The sequence below is a fragment of the Copadichromis virginalis genome, linkage group LG23 (assembly GCF_057382275.1).
Source record: "Copadichromis virginalis isolate Kocher_CV1m ecotype Utaka linkage group LG23, C_Virginalis_male_GT1.1, whole genome shotgun sequence".
Classification (NCBI taxonomy): domain Eukaryota; kingdom Metazoa; phylum Chordata; class Actinopteri; order Cichliformes; family Cichlidae; genus Copadichromis; species Copadichromis virginalis.
Genome location: NC_140639.1, coordinates 15,717,188 through 15,738,620, shown reverse-complemented (window position 1 = coordinate 15,738,620; position 21,433 = coordinate 15,717,188). Strand labels below are relative to the sequence as shown.

Below are 21,433 nucleotides of genomic sequence, written 5' to 3'. Positions count from 1 at the left end.
TAATATAATAAAAATATACTTTTATTACTATATGTGAGGAGAAGGATTTTAAGTTCCGCATTTAACGGAGTCAGTAAAGAGTTGATATTATGGGAGAAATATGATCTCTCTTTTCCGTTCCTGGTACCTGGAAAATGGTACTATTAATTGACATTTTAGTTATTCTGTAACTGATGTTATTATTGTTGATAATACTAATTAGCAGGTAGAATGAGGATTTTGGTGGTGTACAACCACAAACTTTGACAGCGCATTTGATATTATATGCTACCAGGTGCTTTCTAAAATTGCAGATCATTCACTCATAATGGTCTGCAATTCGTATGTGTTGTGCTTCATGTTGAAGCAAACTGAAGGTCCTGGTTTCTTTCTGCGTGCTCACGCTTCCTCCCAGAAGCATGCATGTTAGGTTAACTGTTTATGTCTGTGTATCTAGATGATTGTCTCGTGACAACATGGTTCATATTGTTAAACAATAACTGCTTTACTGATAAGGCAGCAGCACCATGTTGTAGTTTAAAAGCAGTTGTATGTTGCTATATCTCAAGTATAGAAATAAATGGAGCATTTATAAAGTAGGAATGTAATTGAGAACCTGCAAAGCGTTATCTGACACACACACACACACACACACACACACACACATATATATGTATATGTATATGTATATATATGAGAGAGTATACAGTTAATGTACAAATTAATTACTATAGTAATATAGATTAATATAGATATACATTCAGTTTTTACATATATCACATTTGAACTCTAAACTCTAAACTGAAATGTTTGCTTAAATATCGCATAAGTTGTGTACTGGATTATTTGTTTACGAGAACATTTTGAATAAATAAACGTTATAGCGTTTCCGCCATGTTTAACCAGCAGGCTTTTATTTTGACAGTGATGAACCGGAAGTGCTTTTCTGTCGCTTGAGGTTGGCTAAATTCTACTTGAACAATGCAGGTAATAAATATGAATATATATTCTGTACGACAGTATAATGCCTTCTTAGATGCAGTAACATTCATTAAAATGTTTATTTTGTCTGATGACTCATTTTCTTGTTGTTTAAGTGACTGACTCTTAAGTGGCTGAGGTTATGCACTCTTTAGCCGTTTGGCTAGCACAGCTGTGTATTTGCAGTGTTTGGGAGGTTTTTAATGCTTTTGTTGTCTTTTAGCAACGAGAAGAGAAACAGTTAGAGGCGTCAGTGGAGTCTCTCATTTCGCGGGTGGCTCACGTTAAAAATGCTCTGCACAGTTTCATTTACAAACTAGAAAACGAGTACGAGCGTTTGACGTGGTGAGTAAAATTATTTTCATTGTAAAGCACGCTGTTTTGTTTTAAAAGAAACGCGACATAGATTTAAGTCGAGCTAATACTTTGTTGTTCAAGCTGTTTTTGACAACAACATATAAACACGGTTTGTTCCTTTTATTTACAGGAGCAAATTTGACAGAAACTGTGGAAAATCTTGTCTTGTGGATATACAGATTTGATCTGAAACGCGTGCTTTGTGGATTATTTTGAGCTCTTACAGATGTGCCCTTTTTTGTCCTATAGGCCTTCTGTTTTGGATAACTTCGCCCTTCTGTCTGGTCAGCTGAACACCATCAATAAACTGCTCAGGAACGAGAAGACACCGTCCTTTCGCAACCAAGTTATAATCCCCCTGGTCCTGTCTCCAGACCGAGATGAGGACTTGGCAGTGAGTACCACAGCTGATAACACGTTTCCTCTTTTGAAAAAAGAAGTAGTTTCTCTGAGCTGTCTGTTTACCTGCTCTCAGAAACTCACGGAGCAGCGCGTTCCAGTGTTCAGCCATGAGATCGTACCGGACTACTTGCGGACCAAACCTGACCCAGAGGTGGAGGAGCAGGAGAAAACGCTGAGTACAGAGGCAGCACGTATTGGCCCCGATGTGGCCCAGGTTAGTTTGGACTCGCATAAAATAAAATATTCTGTCATTTTTGGGAATATTTTGCAATTTTTGTTTAAACCTTCAGGTTTTATTGTCATGAACAGAAACAGATCCAGGCTTTGAATAAGATTTGCACTACTCTGCTGGAGAAGCTAAGCAACCCTCGTGAGGACAGAGATGCAGAAAGCGCTGGTATGTTGCACTTCTGCTGCAGTTTTCTTTAATAAATTACACAAATACAATGGTGACTCTCAAATTTTATTTTATTTTATTTTTTTTACACAGCTATGCGACAGAGCAAACCGTCTTTCAACCCTGCTGACACTAACGCATTAGTTTCGGCCGTTGCATTTGGAAAGGGACTTTCCAAATGTAGGCCTCCTGGTCCCGTGGCCCCTGGACACCAAGGACAGGGGTCCATGATGAGTGGAGGTCCAACCTTACAGCAGGTCACTATTGGTGGGGGTTCAGGCCAGCAAGCAGGTATGGGAGGACCTGTGGCTCAACAGCAGCAAGGTCAGACAGGTAGGAGACTTGGAAAGCTGAGTTAGTATTTTACCTGAGCACAGCATCACAGTTATGTGAGAGCCAGCCATAGAGTGCTTTGCCGTGTTTCTTCAGTTTTCTTCAGTTTCAACATTTTACCGATGACAGTCATTAGTTTTTGAATTATAATGAATTAAGTGTGATGCTCCATTTAAAAATGATGGTCACTTTAAGAGGTAGGAAGGTGAATTATACAGGATATGTTAAAGACAAAGTTTTAAAACACCAGGCTAATAGCAAAAAATGCTCAGTTCTAGGCTTCATAACAGGATACTCAAACAATTTTACATTATCATGCAGTTTAATAAATGGCCTTTTCCAATATTTAAAAAAAACCCAATAATATTGCACAAATGAAAAAACATTCTCAAGCTAATGTGCCCATTTTTCCCATGCAATAATCCATCTATGCTTCCACCCAAATGCAGAGGCTGAAGGGACCGTGGCGCGTACTGACGATTAGCCCTTATTAGGGGGCATTAACAGTCATATCTGATATATATATATATATATATATATATATATATATATATATATATATATATATATATATATATATATATATATATATATGAGTATTACAAAGTAGTTGACTGTCATCCCTGGCTTTCCAAACATGGACATGATTTAAAATAATAGATGGCATTTTGTCATAAATTTGGTAGAAATGCTAACATTTCTGCATAGAATTCATTTCTGTGGTCTAAGTATAGTTGTTATCATGTAGTTTACAGCTTAAAAACATGTTAAGGTGTGCACTACCTGTTTAATTTAACTTGAAATGAGCTTTCACCTCAAAGTAATCCCCATATTAATGCCAGGAAACTTCCCACCCAACATTACATTGTAATGAGATGATAATATTCATTTTCATATGGAAACTGCTTGTTTGTTTAGATGTATTGATACTGCTTTGAACTCTACAGATCATTTTCAAGAGTTTATGGACCTCGAAACTTGCACATTGACTGCTAGCTAAGATTGTCACAATACTAGAATTTATTGAGTATATACTCAGGGAACTACTAAATACCATTTTTGAGACCATGCTGACGATTTTGACCCCATCCTGCAACAATAGTAAAGAAAAGTAATAGTGAAGAACTCACATTTCAAAAAACATGTTGAATTTTTGCAAACTTTTTCAAAAATAAGTTGGATTCAACAAAATAGGTTTTTAAGATTCATCTGATTTCTTTTATTAATTTAAAAAAAAAAAATGTTCTTCTTGTTCACAACTGCATGCAGCCTCTCTGTCATCCACCATCCACTCTGCAGCTCTTTGCATCCTCAGCTCTGCTCTTCAGGCCTGAAACCCATCTGAATAAGCTACTCTTCTCCAGATTTGACTTTTTATTTTCTTGGATTATCCACTCATGGCTGTGCAGAGCAGCCTACTCGATTCACCATGTGTCCATAACCCGACTTGCCACAACTCTATATTCAATATGCCATCTGTCATTCATAATCATTACAGGCTAACTACAGCATGCTAGCTGCTGCGTTAATGAACTGTTAAATACTTCAGTGCTGTTGAAACAGACGTTTTACTGACCTCTGAAATTCCTCCTCAAGTGTTGTTCAGTGTTATGAATGCTAACAACTTTAGTTGTTAGTGAGGGGAGGGGCTGTGTGCGTCACTGTCTGCAGACTGTCTTCAAAGATGGAACTGTTTGTATCGATACTATGGCAAAGGAGAATCTCAATTTGATAGTCATTTTGGAGTTGATTAATATTGGAGTATTAAATTAAATAAATTTTTTTTGACAACCCAGCTGTTAACACAGGATGTTTTGAATGATTTATATCTGCACTTGAAGAAAGAAAAAACCTTAAAGATGCATATATAGGGTTGATCTCTTCCCTTTGGTTTTCTCTCAGGAAAAATGCCAAGCAGCATCAAGACAAACATCAAATCTGCGTCTGGGTCAATGCATCCTTACAACCGATGAGCGGCCTTCTCACCTGTTACCATTCGGAGACTCACCTTCAGAGGTGCCAGCATTTACAGTAGAAAACTGTCACTTCTGTTTAATGCAGGGGTGGGCAAAACATTTTTCCAAGGGGCCTCATGAAAAACTGGGACTGTTGCGTAGGGCCCCCATTTATAACTTGAACTGATCATTATGATCTCATTACAAGGTTATTGTTACGTCCTTCCACAAGTTCAAGTTTCTTTTGTGGCGTCTTGGAGAAATGATTCCCCCATGCCTGTTTTAGTGCGTTAGTTTCATGGAGAATAATAAATACAAAAACAGCATGGGGATTTTTTTTTCACATGTCACTGAAGCTGTTGTAGTTTTTCATATCACATCTAAATGTCAGTGTTTGTTTGAACCACTAGATGGCAGTCTGCTTTCATTTCTGGAATTATAGTTTGGAACTGTAATCAGGACACTTTTTTCAATTAAAAACAATGTGCTCAAAATAATTCCTTGTTGTGTAATTAATCCACTGTTTACTGTTGTTTAATTATTATTAATACACTGAAGGTTTCTATAAATTAATAAATCTTAGTGCCTTGATGCGGAAGCTCTCGTTCTCATCAAATGACCATCCGCACATGTTAGATGTGCACTATGATCTGATGTCTGTTTCACATTTCTGCCCTTTATTTTTTCTTCTGCTCCTCTTTGTCCATTTGGCTGCAGTACCAAAGGTGAGAATAATGAGGGTGGACGTTGCTCTGTGTGGCCTGATAATGTCAAAGTGTTTAAGGGGGGAAATGAGGAAGTATCGGTGCTGACGTGTGAGGGGGGCCTCTCTCTGTGCCGGCTCTCTCTGTCCACTCCAATCCCTGTCCTGCTGCACAGCACAGTGACCGTGCTGCTGTCACAGCATGCAGACCCATGCCTGACCTACATACACCCTCTGTCCCCAAACAGGCGGACGTCTCGCTGTGTCAGCCGCCGTGGTCAGATGCTCTGCTGAGACAGCTCAAAGCTGCACAAGGTCACACTTGTGTCCGTGGATGAGGTCTAAATTTTAAACAAAGAGCTAACGGGCAACATCCTGCGAACATCACAAAACAGAAAGGTTCAGCTGAGGTTATCTGCCAAACTATCATCCAAACTTAGAGACTGCAGAGGACACACTAGGATGGACTGTTTTCATACCATCCTAGTGTTAAATTTGACTTTATACACAGAAATATATCCTAGATTCTTTGCAAAACATGTTTGTTTTTTTCTTTCATGATTTCTGCAAATAAAGTGACAAACTTGTGAGGCTCTTAGGTTTTTCCTGTTTTCTTAGATGGTCCAGTTACATATAATTGGCATATTCCAAATAGTATTAGATATGATGATAATCCAAAACCAGTCCTCCCAAAAAAGAACAAATGATTTTTTCATATATAAAATAGTCTATATTTTGACATATAAATCTACTTTTATTTTTAATTTAAGCAGTGATATTTACTTGCTGTCTCTGATGCTTTTATCTGCACTTCAGTCAGTTTTTTTTTTCTTTTCAAACCACCTTTAAAGGGTAAAAATATATTTAAGTGCTTATTTTTTTTTTAAATCATTGCTAATACTAAATCTAAACAATCTGCTAAAGATCCCTCCCATTTCAGTCAGCATGCCATCCTGCTTCAGATTTCAAAATGAGTCAAACAAATCGTTTACTTTTCCTCTTTAGTGGTAGTTCATGTTAAAAGATGGCCATGACCAAGTTGACCATGCTTCCATTCTTATAATTTTCTGTTGAACATTATAAGAAAGTTTCTTCTTCTCATATAATAATGGCATATTGTAAAGAAAACATCGGCTTTCCTGATTGTCCAATCATTTAAACAGTTGCAGCGATGTAAATTGCACTCCCTGGTGAGTGCACATATAGTTCTGACACACTATCAGTGCCCCGAAACCACCGTCGCCACCGCATCTGAACCTTATTACAACAGCTAATCGTCTCTCTGTTGTGCAATTAGAGCGTTCATTTACTCCCCGTCATAAAATATGAATCTGAACAAAATCCATTTACGCTGCGGTACAAAACCAAAGTGAAGCAGTTTTATGAATTTGGTAAAAGTTATATTGGCACCAGAATCTGATTTTGTGCCTTACTACAAAAATGATTTTGGATTAGACACGCAATGCAAAGTCATTAACTTTATGGCAAAACAGCATAAAAAGTGTAGGAAAAACTGTGGACAACACAAACCGATGTTGTAAACCTTCAAACTTTTCCCTGCATCATCTAAAAGAAATAGTTTTGACACTCCAGCCTTTTAGTAATTTAAATGATCATAAATAAATAAACAAATAAAACAGTAGCTTAATAATTAGCAGCCAAGGTAATACGACATTCATCAGATACACTAGTTTTGCTTAAAGCTACAGACTGACTTTAAACTGTGCAACTTTGCAGGAGGAGAGCAACTCTTAAATCACGTCTAATTAAATATTTCATTTAGCTGCCTTATTAGTTAAAATATATTTAAGCAGCATATTGAATACAGATTTCCATGGAAGCCCGTTTCTGCCACAAAAAAAAGTATCCATAACTCAAAATTTCGACTTATTTTCTCGAAATTTCGACTTATTAACTTCAAATTTCGACTTATCAACTCGAAATTTCAAGCTAGCTCTGCCAATCAGTAATCTATCTGGAATGCGCACTAAAAATCCCCATCGCAACAAATTGGCGCTTTTCGAGAGTACATTTGCTGAGAGTAACGCCATGTGATTCAGCTAATAACACAAGCCACACAAATCAGCAATTTGTGCATTCAGGACTGGTTGTAATACTGGTAGCTTAGCTATAACATTTGTAGCTTAGAGCTTCAGCTTCTGGGTAACAAGGAAATGACATCATTCACGTAGATTGCTGATAGCAGTTAACATCGAGATATTAACTCAAAATTTTGAGAAAAGTAAGTCAACATTTCGAGCTACTTTTCTCGAAATTTTGAGTTAATAAGTTGAAATTTCTAGAAAATAACTCAAAATTTCGAGTTATGGATACTTTTTTTTTGTGGCGGAAACGGGCTTCCATAGATTTCAGTGCACTCTTTATGAAACAGGGGGCATGTCACCGTGGAAAAGTACACTCTTGTCAGGATAGAAATATACAACTATAGATGAGCAGTACTTTGTAATGAAACAAGTAACATGCCCCCTACTCCATGAAAAAATTCCACCAGATCCTCTCATTATTCGAGGCCCATTTGTGCCAGTATCTGTTGCACATTTTGTATATGAGCCTTCACATGATGTTTCATAAGCTTTTTTTCTCATCTCCATTGTTTCCTTTAATGATTCTGCCTTTGTATGACACATCAGGTCACAGAGACCATAACAGGGGTCATCAGCGTTTTACTTTTGGTGCACATTGAGGTTTGGGATTTGGCCCATTCTGTAAAATGATCCCTGAAATTACTGTTTTGACAATTAATTGAAATTCATAAAATCAAGACTGTGTGCGAGGAGAGCCTCAGAGAGGTTTTATATCACATCCAGTGCCGACTGCCTCTGAGCCTCGCTGTACATAGTGGATAATGGGGAAACTCAATATGACAGCTGCCTCCTAAATTACAGTATACACTATATAGCAGGGTACACAGAGCAGGGGTAACTAGACGGTTTTTAACCAGACACAAATCCGTCCTGACAACATAATCAGCATTGCTATCTTTTGAAAAGACAGGATTTCCCTCTGAAGCGACACACTGCAGTGACCAAATGTGTCAAATGACTTCATGTCCAGAAATGCAGGAAAAACATTTAAGAAGATAAAAACACAGAGACACAAACCCCAAATAAATGAGCTCACAGAAACAAGCGAGCAAGAGAGTGGACGTGAATAATCCTTGCATATGACTGAGCTAATTATTCCAGCAGCCCTGGATACGGATGTTCTTCATTAAATATTTTTTTGTTTCATTTCTGATTTATGTTTTGGAGAGATAACTTTCTCATTTATTTAATAAGAGCATCTCCTGGCACGGTTTTAAAGGTTTTCTTTATTTTTCCTGTAATTGAAGAACATGATAAGGTCCATAACTTGCTCATTATGGAAGCTTAAGGCAAATATAAAGAAAGAGTTTACAGCCTTAAACTCCCACACCCCAAAAAAGGCTCAAATATTCTGCAGAGTCTAATTCAAATGTTCCACGGTTGAAGTCACTTGAAAGGCTCCGATGACGCACGCGGATCTGTGAAATCTTTTCCAAATGTCTTCTTTATGAAAGTTGGGATCAGAGGAATTCATTAAGGATCTGTGGGTGGCATAGGCAAAACGAGTACTGAGGCTTTGCCAAACTGAACTGTTTCCAAATCTGAAATCTGCAACGCTGACTGGAGCACACCCACAGTCACTAATTACTTGACCCTATTCCTGCGCAGCCTTGTGGAGTTATTTTGTGATTCATATACGGTCTATCAGGAGAGAAGACGACTTGTTTCATTTTATTAATGCAGAAGGTTTCCTTGAGACAAAGCTTCTCCACCTCAGACCTTACATCGTCTACTTCAGAAACCATTCCCTCAGGCGCATGTGTGCAGCCTTGTGAGTGTGTGTGTGCATCGTGTTGGCAGATGCTGTATCGGGTGCACATTATGCATTGTGAATAATCCTGCCTCTTATATTGTCATCGATATAATGTGAGCCCTGAGCCCTCCTGCATGTGCCACATGCTTTGTGGTCATTGAGGTTGAAGAAGATTGATATGAAATTCCATTGGCTTAGATGTACTAAGATGAGGTCAAAGAAGGCAGATGTGATTATAATGAATGTTTGTCTTAGCCTATAGAGAGACACAATCCTGTGCTTGTTCCCTGTCCGAGTGTATAGAGCAGAGAGCTGGATTAGACTCTTAATCTAATAGACACCAAGGTGCTTTAATTAATTCATTAATTTTTTCTTTCAATCAAAAATGTATTTTTACATTTAAATTTCTTCCTCGAGATCTTAAATTTCTGTTATTTTCTATTTTTAAGAAACAGCATAAATGAGAAGTCTCCCTAGTTATGATTAAACAACATGGAAAGCTGTAGTTGCACATTAATCCTATACACCATTTTATTGTATTGCATCTTATTACTGTTCAGAGATGAATGAAAATGAAACTGCAGAGTTTGTGGTCAAACTGGAAAGGGACCATGGGATACATCCTTGGCTCAGCTGGTAGAGCTGGTTTGATCCCCAGTCTCTCCACTTGCTGAGAGTCTCAGGCCACCAAACCCCAAGTTACCCTGCAGGCCATCAAAACACCTTGCGTGGTTATGTGTGTGTGTGTGTGTGTGTGTGTGTGTGTGTGTGTGGATGAGAAACACTTCAAATACTTTATAACACTGCAAAGTTTAAAAGGACTATATAGGTGCTGGCTATTTAAAATTTTACCCTGCTGCCACTGTGACCAAGCTGCCTATCCGGTCGTTAAGTGATGACGTGACGAATCCTTCTAAAGTAGTAGCGTTTAATATAGCTTTTGTGTTGTTAACATGTTTAATGTTTTGTATTTTCTTCTATTTAATCTCAAAAAGCTCCTAAAACAGTCAGTGATCACTGTTGACCTCCCTCGGCTTTTATTACCGCTAATCATTTATTTAAGCTCAGTTTTTAAAACCTTAGGATGTAACTACAGCCCAGCCCATGCAGCAGTATATGAATGACTAACCTCGTTATCTCAGTTGTTCTCCTGGCTGAAGTTTGGTCCTTTTACAGCATCCTGCCATGTGATTACATTTGTTCCTGACCACCGAGAACACTCACGTTAACTTTTATCGAGTGGGAAAAAGTTAGCTTGTTTATATTATGCTAACATAGCTGTGTCGCTAGCGGTCACGTAGCACATCATTATATACCAGCTAGCCCAACTTCAGTAACCCTACAAACGTCACTGCTGTTTAGTTTCCTGTCTTCATTTATGTTGGAAGTGATAACAGAGCTGTACGTTTTAATTTGTTTCCAAAACCCCGCAGTCAGGACATGCTATATTGTATTTTGATAGAAGCTAGCGAGCTAACTTCCTGCTAACTTCTAACTCCGTTAAATGTCATAAATTCCGTTTTCATGGATGCCTGGATGTTAAACTCAATTGTTACACCTGGTACAGCAGAACGCTGATCATTTTATTAAAGATGAAAGACTTTAGACAGTTTTTCAACTCTCAGTAATGCCATAGTGATCGTTTGATATATGGACCTGCAGCGGAGTTTAGGCCCAGACACGACTAGTGACGTCAGACTTAACGACCGGATAAGCAGCAGAAAATGCCTTTCAATTAATTAATCATTATTCAGACAATCAATCATTACTTCCTCTCAGTGCACAAAAATACAGCAGGAATTTTGGGAAACGGATACAGACATTTTACACCATTTGCATCATAAATCATCAGAGTCTGTACAGTAGTGATCAACATGTACAGTCCATCCAGACTGTGACATCACCCATGGGTTACAGAGTCCTGCTATGAATCCTCAAGCTGAGTGATTTGACAGTTACCAGAGATCACAAGTGACAGATCTGATGGCAATGCTACACACTCATACGGCAGCAGACAAGGTAGAGCTAACACTGCTTTATCTCTGATTTGACTCTAGTAAGTAAAGTTTATTTATGAAGGGCTTCACAGACAAACAGTCACAAAGTGCTGTACACAGAAAGAGTAAACTAAATAAGAACTTTAGTGCCATAACAGCCAATAAAAAACCCAAAACAAATAAAAACATATTTTTTATTTAGAAATGTTATGTATTTTCTTCTATTTAATCTCAAAAAGCTCCTAAAACAGTCAGTGATCACTGTTGACCTCCCTCAGCTTTTATTACCGCTAATCATTTATTTAAGCTCAGTTTTCAAAACCTTAGGATGTAACTACAGCCCAGCCCATGCAGCAGTATATGAATGACTAACCTCGTATTGTGGATGGATTATCTCAGTTGTTCTCCTGGCCGAAGTTTGGTCCTTTTACAGCATCCTGCCATGCGATTACATTTGTTCCTGACCACCGAGAACACTCACGTTAAGTTTTATCGAGTGGAAAAAAAGTTAGCTTGTTTATATTATGCTAACATAGCTGTGTCGCTAGCGGTCACGTAGCACATCATTATATACCAGCTAGCCCAACTTCAGTAACCCTACAAACGTCACTGCTGTTTAGTTTTCTGTCTTCATTTATGTTGGAAGTGATAACAGAGCTGTATGTTTTAATTTGTTTCCAAAACCCCACAGTCAGGACATGCTATATTGTATTTAGATAGAAGCTAGCGAGCTAACTCCCTGCTAACTTCTAACTCCGTTAAATGTCATAAATTCCGTTTTCATGGATGCCTGGATGTTAAACTCAATTGTTACACCTGGTAGAGCAGAACGCTGATCATTTTATTAAAGATGAAAGACTCTAGACAGTTTTTCTCAGTAATGCCATAGTGATCGTTTGATATATGGACCTGCAGCAGAGTTTAGGTCCAGACACGGCTAGTGACGTTAGACTGAACAACCGGATAGCTCCTCGGTTCACAGTAGCATCGCTCAGCTAACATTCTAACAGCACATTTGAGTTATTCACCCCCTCCTTTGCTGTGCTGAATCATAGCGTAAGCAAATCACTCAGGACTCACTAACCCCCTCCCGACCCCATCTTTATATTTCCTTTTTTATATATATGAAAGTTGCTAATATGTAAGGAATGTCTATTCTCTGAATGTGTAATATATGGTGCATTTTGTTTGTATGTTAATTTTACTAATAAAAAAAAAAAATGGCGCAAAGAAAAAAACAACAAAAAAACTAACCCCCTCCCTTGCTGTGCTGAATCGTAGCATAGACGAATCACTCACTCACTCACCCCCTCCCTCCTGGGTCACGTCTTCTTCTTCTTCTTCTTGGTTGGCAACGAATGTTAAGGCGCATGACTCAGGCTCCACTGCTTCAGAGGTGTTTCCTGTGTGCGCAATTACTCGTGCTCAGGCTCGTAAAATGGGTGAGATTGTGGATTTGTCGGGGTCGTTTGATGAAGACGACTCTTTCGTGTCACCCATTGATTCTGTAAAAATCTCCACATGTGACGTCCCTGAAATGATTCCCGAGGACAAATTTTGATTCAAGATGGCGCCGAGTATGGCAGCCTCGTCGCGAGCTCCCCCAAGCAACAGCTTTTTTCTGTGTTTAATTTTACTTTTCCTTCATTTTTTCGCGAGTAGCACATGTCTCCTTGTGTACGACCGACAAACCTTACTGGACATAAAAGACGGTCTTTCTTATAACTTTCCGGAGTTCAAGTTTTGCAACACGGACGCTCCATTTGCAGACCCCCCATTCATCTCACCTGAGACGCCTTTGTTCTCTGGCCCTGGAGGCCGCAAACGCCGACGCAGAGGGAGAAGATCTGGCGTTCTGGTTCGACTGAGACGGCGCACTAACAGACCACCGTTACCCAGTTTATTACTGGCTAATGTGCAGTCTCTGGAGAACAAGCTGTGCGAGCTTCGGGCACGGATCTCATTCCAGCGAGAGATGCGGGACTGCTGCGTGATCTGCCTCACAGAAACCTGGCTATCGGACAAGGTACCAGACTCCGCAATACAACTACCGGGGTTCTCCGTGCATCGCGCGGACAGGTCACAGGATCTTACTGGGAAAAGCAGAGGCGGTGGTGTGTGTTTCATGATCAACAACAGCTGGTGTGATTATGCGAACGTGCACCCGGTCAAATCCTTCTGCTCACCGGACCTGGAGTACCTGATGATTAAGTGCCGGCCATTCTGGCTACCGAGGGAATTTACAGCAGTGATTATTACGGCTGTTTACATTCCCCCACAAGCCGACACTGACCGAGCGCTCAGGGAACTGTACAGCGCGATCAGCAGCGAGGAAACCGCACACCCAGAGGCAGCGTTTATCACAGCCGGAGACTTTAATAAGCGAAACCTGAAGAAAGTCTCACCCAAACTCCACCAACACATCCATTTTAACACTCGTGGAGACCGGCTACTCGACCACTGCTACACCTCTTTCCGGGATGCGTACAAAGCCCTCCCCCGCGCCCCATTCGGCCAATCAGATCACCGCTCCATCCTGCTCCTGCCCGCCTACAGGCAGAAGCTGAAACAGGAAGCTCCAACCCGGAGGGCAGTGCACTGTTGGACGGACCAATCAGAGTCTGCGCTGCGGGACTGTTTTGATCACGCGGACTGGGAAATGTTTCACGTGGCTGCTAGGGACATTGACGAGTACACAGACTCAGTCTGCGGATTTATCAGGAAATGCGTGGAAGATGTTGTCCCATCCAAAACAGTTAAATCCTTCCCAAATCAAAAACCCTGGATTAACGGAGATGTTCGCGCGGCACGGAGCACCGCCTTTGCCTCCGCGAACACATCGGACTACAAACACGCACATTACCAACTCCGGAAGACGATCAAAGCAGCCAAACGTGAGTACAGGGACAGGGTGGAGCAACAGTTTGACAACCCTCGGAGTATGTGGCAGGGACTAAACACGATCACAGACTTTAGAGGGAAAACCAGCACACCGCAGACCACGGCCTCCCTGTGTGAGGATCTAAACGTATTCTACGCTAGATTCGACACAGCGAACACCATGAGACCGGACAGTGTGCGCACCGCGGAAGATGTCAGTGCGCACACTGTGTCTGAGGAGGATGTGTGGAAGTGCTTCAGGAAGGTGAACGCACGCAAAGCTACTGGTCCGGACGGGATTCCCGGCCGCGTCCTCAAGTCATGCGCGGCTCAGCTGGCTGGAGTGTTCACACACATCTTCAACCTTTCCCTCTCTCTATCTGTAGTCCCAGCCTGCTTCAAAATGGCCACCATCGTCCCTGTACCCAAATCCTCCACCATCTCCTCATTGAACGACTGGCGACCTGTAGCCCTGACCCCCATCGTAAGCAAATGCTTCGAGAAGCTGGTCAGGGACTTCATCTGCTCTGCACTACCCGACTCACTGGACCCTCTACAGTTCGCATACCGCCACAACAGGTCCACTGATGATGCCATAGCCCTGACACTACACACTGCCCTGTCACACCTGGAGAAGAGAGACACGTATGTGAGGATGCTGTTTGTAGATTACAGCTCAGCATTCAATACCATCGTTCCCTCGAAGCTGGACAGGAAACTGCAGGATCTAGGACTGAGTAGCTCCCTCTGCAGCTGGATCCTTAGCTTCCTGTCTGACAGACGCCAAGTGGTCAGACTGGGCAGCATCACCTCATCCCCCATCACACTGAACACTGGTGCTCCACAGGGGTGTGTACTGAGCCCTCTCCTATACTCACTCTACACCTACGACTGCACAGCCACTAACAACTCCAACATCATTGTGAAGTTTGCGGACGACACTACAGTGGTGGGTCTTATCACCAATGGTGATGAGACGGCTTACAGGGAAGAGGTCAGCGCCCTGACCCACTGGTGTCAAGACAACCATCTCACCCTCAACGTCGCAAAGACAAAGGAGTTGATAGTGGACTTCCGGAGGTGCAGAGAAGTACACACCCCCATCACCATCAACGGCGCTGCTGTGGAGAGAGTGAGCAGCTTCCGGTTCCTTGGTGTACATCTGGCTGAGGATCTTACATGGTCAGTACACACAAACAAAACAGTGAAGAAGGCGCAGCAGCGCCTCTTCTTTCTCAGGAGACTGAAAAGATTCGGCATGAGCCCCCGCATCCTCAGGACCTTCTATCACTGTGCCATTGAGAGCATCCTCACTGGATGCATCACCACCTGGTATGGCAACAGCACCGCCTACAACTGCAAAGCTCTCCAGCGAGTAGTGCGGTGCTCTGAACGGATAATTGGAGGTGAGCTTCCCTCCCTCCAAGACATCTACAGGAAGCGGTGCCTGAGGAAAGCGGGGAGGATCATCAAGGACTCCAGTCACCCCAGCCATAAACTGTTCAGACTACTTCCATCAGGAAGGAGGTTCTGCAGCATCCGGTCCCGTACCAGCAGACTGAGAGACAGCTTCTTCCACCAGGCCATCAGACTGCTGAACACGTCATAGACACCTCAGCTTCACTACTGGAACTTTAACATTATGCACTCCACACTGTACAGTAATGCCACTGTTTTGCACATGTCTCAACTCTGTATATTTTTATATATTTTATTTATTGTTTACTCTATTTAATTTGTAAAATATGTGTACACACACACACACACACACACACACACACACACGTAGAAAAATATTTAGTATACACATCCAGAAATGCATATACTATTATATATTGTACATATATTTATTAGTTTCAGATGTAGCCATTCTTGTATTTTGCTTGTTTACATTATTGTATTAAGATAAGATAAGATAAGATAACCTTTATTAGTCCCACACGTGGGAAATTTGTTTTGTCACAGCAGGAGTGGACAGTGCAAAAGTTATGAGGCAAAAATTAGAATACAATAAGAATAAATACAGTACACAACTGTACAGAATAGAATAAAATAAAATACTATATACAGTAGAATAAAATAAAATAAATATACAATAAGATAAAAATAGAATACAAATACAAATACTATATACAACTGAGTAAAAATACAACGATGACAGAAAGGATTATTGCACTTAGTATTATTGCATATGTATGGATGTGTGTGCTTGATCAGTTAAAGTCTTTATTATGGAGTCTGACAGCAGTGGGGAGGAAAGACCTGCGAAATCTCTCCGTCCCACACCGTGGGTGCCGCAGTCTCCCACTGAAGGAGCTGCTCAGTGCTGTCACAGTCTGCTGCATGGAGTGGGAGATGTTGTCCATCAGGGATGACAGCTTAGCCGCCGTTCTCCTGTCACTCACCACCTCCACTGGGTCCAGAGGGCATCCTAGAACAGAGCTGGCCCTTCGGATCACCCTGTTCAGTCTCTTCCTGTCCCCAGCAGAGATGCTGCCGCCCCAGCAGACCACACCATAAAAGATAGCAGAAGCCACAACAGAGTCATAGAAGGTCTTCAGGAGTGGGCCCTCCACTCCAAACGACCTGAGTCTCCGCAGCAGGTACAGCCTGCTCTGCCCTTTCCTGTAGAGGGCGTCTGAGTTATGAGTCCAAACTTTTGCACAACTCTGTTGCTTGTGAAGCTCGCACACAAGAATTTCACTCACATGTGCTGCACCAATGTACCTGCACATGTGATGTGACAATAAAAGTGATTTGATTTGAGTTAATCAGAGCTTGAATATGACCAGAGAAATGTTGATCAAAGCACAGCAGGGTGATCCTTCACTGGTGCCTTGTTTTTCCTCTGTTGTGGACAGAGAGGGATCTAAAGCTCCAGTAAAATATTTCATTTGTTCTAATTTGCTATGACCTCAGAGTAGGGCTGTGCGATGTGACCAAAATCACATATCCCAATATAAGCATCTATAGCCCCGATAACGATATAAATCACAAAAATGTAACATTTTCTGTAAATTCTGTGAATCTCGGGCAGCTCGACGTCGTATACCTGCGATGCATGAAACGATACATAAGTTGTAACGGCCGCCGTTTTCTTCGTGAGTATTTATTCAACTGTTCTAACGTTTGAGTCTAAGGTTTATTTTTAGCACTTGGCGGCTCTTTTTTGCTTCTCATCTATGGGCTCAAATTGTGGTCATAAATATTTTGTTATTTATTTGTGGGGCGGTCGTGGTTCAAGAGTTGGGAGTTCGCCTTGTAATCGGAAGGTTGCCGGTTCGAGTTTCACATGTACTTTTTGGCTAAGTCCACACACAAATCTTTTTTACACATACAAATCTTTTTTACAAGTACAACATATTTATGACCACAATTTGAGCCCATACTCATCCGTAAACACTCTTTCACGTCATTCAGTTTATTTTGAAAAGTCTCAACAGGATCTTGAGCTTTATTGTGAAAGGGAAATAAACAAGCGTACACGATGGTTTGACCGTCCTTGTTGCTAACGACAACACATAAAAACAGTCGCTACACCCTCTCCAGTGACATCACACTCCAGAGCTGACGTCGGTGTCACGTGATACATTTTCAGCTTTGATCTGGTCCTACCAGCTCATAAATAGGGGCGGAGGCAAGGCAAGTTTATTTGTATAGCACAATTCGACACCGAGGGTTTGCTTTGCAGAGACATTAGAAACAAAAGTTATTACAGACACTAGTAACGGGATCAGAGAACAGCACAGAAAAAAACTCAAATGGATTCCTTTAAAGGAGACAGTCCACAGGAAACCAGGCCCATAGAAATATCTGAAGAGGAGATGCAGACACTTCTCTTCAAATCCGTCTTTATGACCCGTACACGGGCAGAGAGACGAGAAATGGATGAAAAAAACTTTATCGTTCAGTTTGTTGTAAAGCTTTCAAACACCATTACAACAAAAACTAAATTAGTCATAAAACCCATCGACATGTTTTCACTCATCAAAACAGTCACAGAAAAAACTGCAGGAAAATTACCTGCAGAACTGCCAACATCTATAAACAGGGTGGTTAAGTCTGTTTTCCATGGACTGCAGAAGATGTACAACTCCAAGGACTTGCTACGATTTTTCACTGTATTTCGTCAGTCAACATTTGAAGAAAATGTCTCAAGAATTTTAATATCAGAGATCAATGAGGTAAAGGAGAAAAGGATAAAGGGTTCTGTTGTTTGGGAAAATCAGACCAGTCCTGCTGAAACGTCTGAAGAACAGATCCCCAGTCCAGGGCAAAGGACACAAGAAACTAAAGAAAGAAACTTTATAATTCAGTTTCTTGTTAGGCTGAACAACATGGTCGCCTTAAAGACAGGCACAGCAACAAAGCAGGTCAACATTTTTGCCATTTTAGAAAACGTCATTGAAATGGCTGTGGGTAAACTACCCGCACAACTTCCAAAATCTTTAGGCAAACTTGTTAGAGCCGTTTATAAGAGTCTAAAGAAGACATATAAGTCTAAACTGATGGTACAGACTGCCATGGAATTCAGGCAGTTAAACTTTGAAGATAATGTAGCAAGAACGTTGATATCTGAAGTGAACAGGATGAAGGAGAAGAGGATTAAGGTTTTTGTTGTTAAGGAGAATAACAACAATTCATCTGAACAATCCTCTTCAAAGACCACTAGGAACTGTTGTTCTTTTGGGAAATTTTTGAAAACATTGTTTCCCTACAAAATCATAGTCGAAATCAGGCTATGATTTCGACTATGATATATACAATTCACAAGATTTCAACAATTTTAAAATCCTACAGTGTTGGTTCTGTCTCGCATCAGCCCCATCCAAACAGGTCGCGGCAGATGGCTGACCCTCTCTGAGCCTGGTTCTGCTGGAGGTTTCTTCCTGTTGAAAGGGAGTTTTTCCTCCCCACTGTTGCCAAGTGCTTGCTCGTGGGGGATTGTTTGGGTTGGAGCTTTAATTTTGTAAGGTTTTTACCTTACAATTTAAAACACCTCGATTCAGAACCTCTCACTGTTGTTGAAATTGTTTGGCCCTTTCTGTGAGGGCACTGCATGTCCTCAATCTCATTGGGAAATGCTAAATTTTGCACATGAATGCAGATTTATTCTAAATTGCAAAATGCATTTGCTAAAAATAAACAAACTAAACTAATGCATGGCTATGGTGTATTTTTATGAATCTCGTACTCAGGTAATAAATACTTTTGTCTTATTACTGAGCAATAATAAAGTTTAAAAAAAAAGTTAAATGTTTCCCATGTTTGACCCAGCTAGGACCTACTAAAAGTGCCCACTTGGCATTGCCCATATGGGTTTAATGTGAAGAACCCAAGTAGGCCCCATACAAAAAGCCCAGTTTGAGCCCATGCCCATATGGTACCCATCCAGCCCGAGCAAAAACCAGGTGGGGCCCATATATACATGTTGGCTGGGTACCGCCCCCTGGCTCACAGCTCAGTGGACATTTAGATGAGAAAATATATTTGACACATTTAAGGAAAATACTAATAAAATAAAAAATAAATAAATGTTCCCTTTCAAATTTTTTATTTGCTCTTTTTTGCTCTATAAAATAGCTGTTTTCTTTTACAATCATTCATCTTAGCAGTAGGATTTACATTAAAAGAGAAACAAATTAAGTTTGAGTGAAAATATAAATTTTTGCACTCTCTGGTCAACTGACTCAGTGACTCAAATGACTCAGGAAATCCAATTCACTTTGGTGAGTGACTCATTAAAGCTCGATTCAGTAAAATTAACCGAATTTGCCCGTCACTACTGCTGCTGACCCACAGCTCCTCCCATACCTGCTTGCTGGCTTCATCTTTCACAGTCGGAAACTACACCCGTCTTTTTAAACGGTCATTGGTGGAGATGAGATGTTGAGGTTCCACCTCAGCCCAGGTGATATGCCAGCTATATGCCAGCTTAAATCACTGGATTTGCCTTGAGCCATCATGAATGCTCAGTCTATATTTATAATTTACAAACTAGCTAGCCACATGTGCATCAACTACCAATTTGCTATCTGGGCTCTTAACATAGTAGTAACGACATGACTTACTATTTATCAGCACAAACTTATTACTGTAGAACGACACCGTTTTTGGTACAGTTAATTAAGGATAAATTGTACAGTTAAGTAAGGAACATAGCTCAACAGACACGTTAACAACTACTTATTTTACAGGCGGCGCGGGGTTTATGATCGCTACAGCACCTAGCCACCAGGGGGCAGTGTAGATATGTTGCCAGTGGCTCTGTTGTGCATTGTCATTAAACAAAACTGACAGCACATGAACTAGCAGGTACAATACCAGGAGCAGCAAAATGAAACGGGAACTTTGATTTTCTTTCTCTGTGCCTTTTGTTTTTATGTTGGTGAAATGAGAAAAGGTAGGAAAATGTTTCCTCACAAACTTAATATATAATAGGTATCATATACATTAAAAACCGTTGCTTATTAATGAGTTTTAACCAGGACAGCAAAGATTTTAACTTGCGAATCACCAACTAAATGCTTACTGTGAATGGTATGCCCTTATTAACCTAATAATAATACCTGCCAATGGATTCTTATTAGTTTTGAAAAGGATTTAAACCAGTTCAATTTAAGTTTTTAAGAAATAAAGGGGGTAATGTTCTTTAATTGCTCTTAATCTAAATCCCTTCCCAAGGTAAGGTTAAAAGAGTTAAGGTGGTCCAGATTCTGTTGCTGATTGGATTTATACTTTCATGATGTAAAATGAACAATGATCAGTGCAGTCTTCATAAAAACCTGCAGTGCATTTGTCTCGGTACAGCATGTTTTACAGCCTTTTTTTTGTTAAAGGACTCAGACATTCAAAAGAATGCACAGCGATTTTACTCAGAATGGGATTTACACCTTTTCACCATGTAATGACTGAATCAGTCTCACAATGCCTTTTTTGGTTTGCAGGAGAACATGAATAAATTAAAGCTACACGTCCAGCACTTTTTGCCTTTCATTCCTGAAACACTGGCTAAAAGAAACCCTTTGATAGAAATAAGGAGGCCTCTCCATGTAATTACACTTGATCATGTTTGCATATGTCACTCCCACAGTCTCTGTCACGCTCCCTGATTTTGGATGCTCCTGGGAACCTCTTCCTAATCCACAAGTTCATGTTTCAGCCCCTTCCTTCTTTTTATTTTTTTTTTCCAGAGGAGGGATGAATTGAAGAAGCAGAATCAGACATCCTGTCTGGTTTATCTGGAAGAGAGAGATAAGTGTGGATTCCGCCTCTTTCAGGGAACGCACATTAACCATGCCTCAGAGGGAGCGCTGGGTGTGGGGAAGGGTGGTGGGGGATAGAGGAGGTGTCTGTCTGCCGGGAGCACACAGCTTTCACTCACTGTGAAAACTGTGAAAATGTCCCCTTCACACCCTCGGCAGCTCAGGCCAAGCTCCGGTGCTATGTTAGTGGTGATAAAATGCCTCCATGCCACAGCCTAGTTGGAAGTGAGACGTGCAATGCTATCCAGAGGTGTTGGACTGACAAGTCTACAATGTGTTAACTTGTATCCTACAGTGACTTCTGACCCTGACCCTGTTACAAAAGT

The 21,433-nt window shown here is 40.8% G+C and overlaps 1 protein-coding gene across 1 annotated transcript; it reads left to right on the top strand.

The window, feature by feature from the left end:
- The first annotated feature begins 896 nt into the window (after positions 1-896).
- Positions 897-4,901, top strand: med8 (mediator complex subunit 8). The gene is made up of 7 exons (XM_085449058.1): positions 897-966; positions 1,184-1,305; positions 1,567-1,711; positions 1,793-1,933; positions 2,029-2,116; positions 2,210-2,449; positions 4,352-4,901. Exons 1-7 carry the CDS (start codon positions 961-963, stop codon positions 4,420-4,422), a joined length of 813 nt encoding a protein of 270 aa, XP_085305184.1. The 5' UTR covers positions 897-960; the 3' UTR covers positions 4,423-4,901.
- Positions 4,902-21,433: the final 16,532 nt, after the last annotated feature.

Bases quoted from the DNA above. Each gene is read 5' to 3' on its own strand.
- med8 (XM_085449058.1), top strand. The intron at 1,712-1,792 runs GTGAGTACCACA...ACCTGCTCTCAG, and splicing joins ACCGAGATGAGGACTTGGCA to AAACTCACGGAGCAGCGCGT. The intron at 2,117-2,209 runs GTATGTTGCACT...TTTTTTACACAG, and splicing joins CAGAGATGCAGAAAGCGCTG to CTATGCGACAGAGCAAACCG.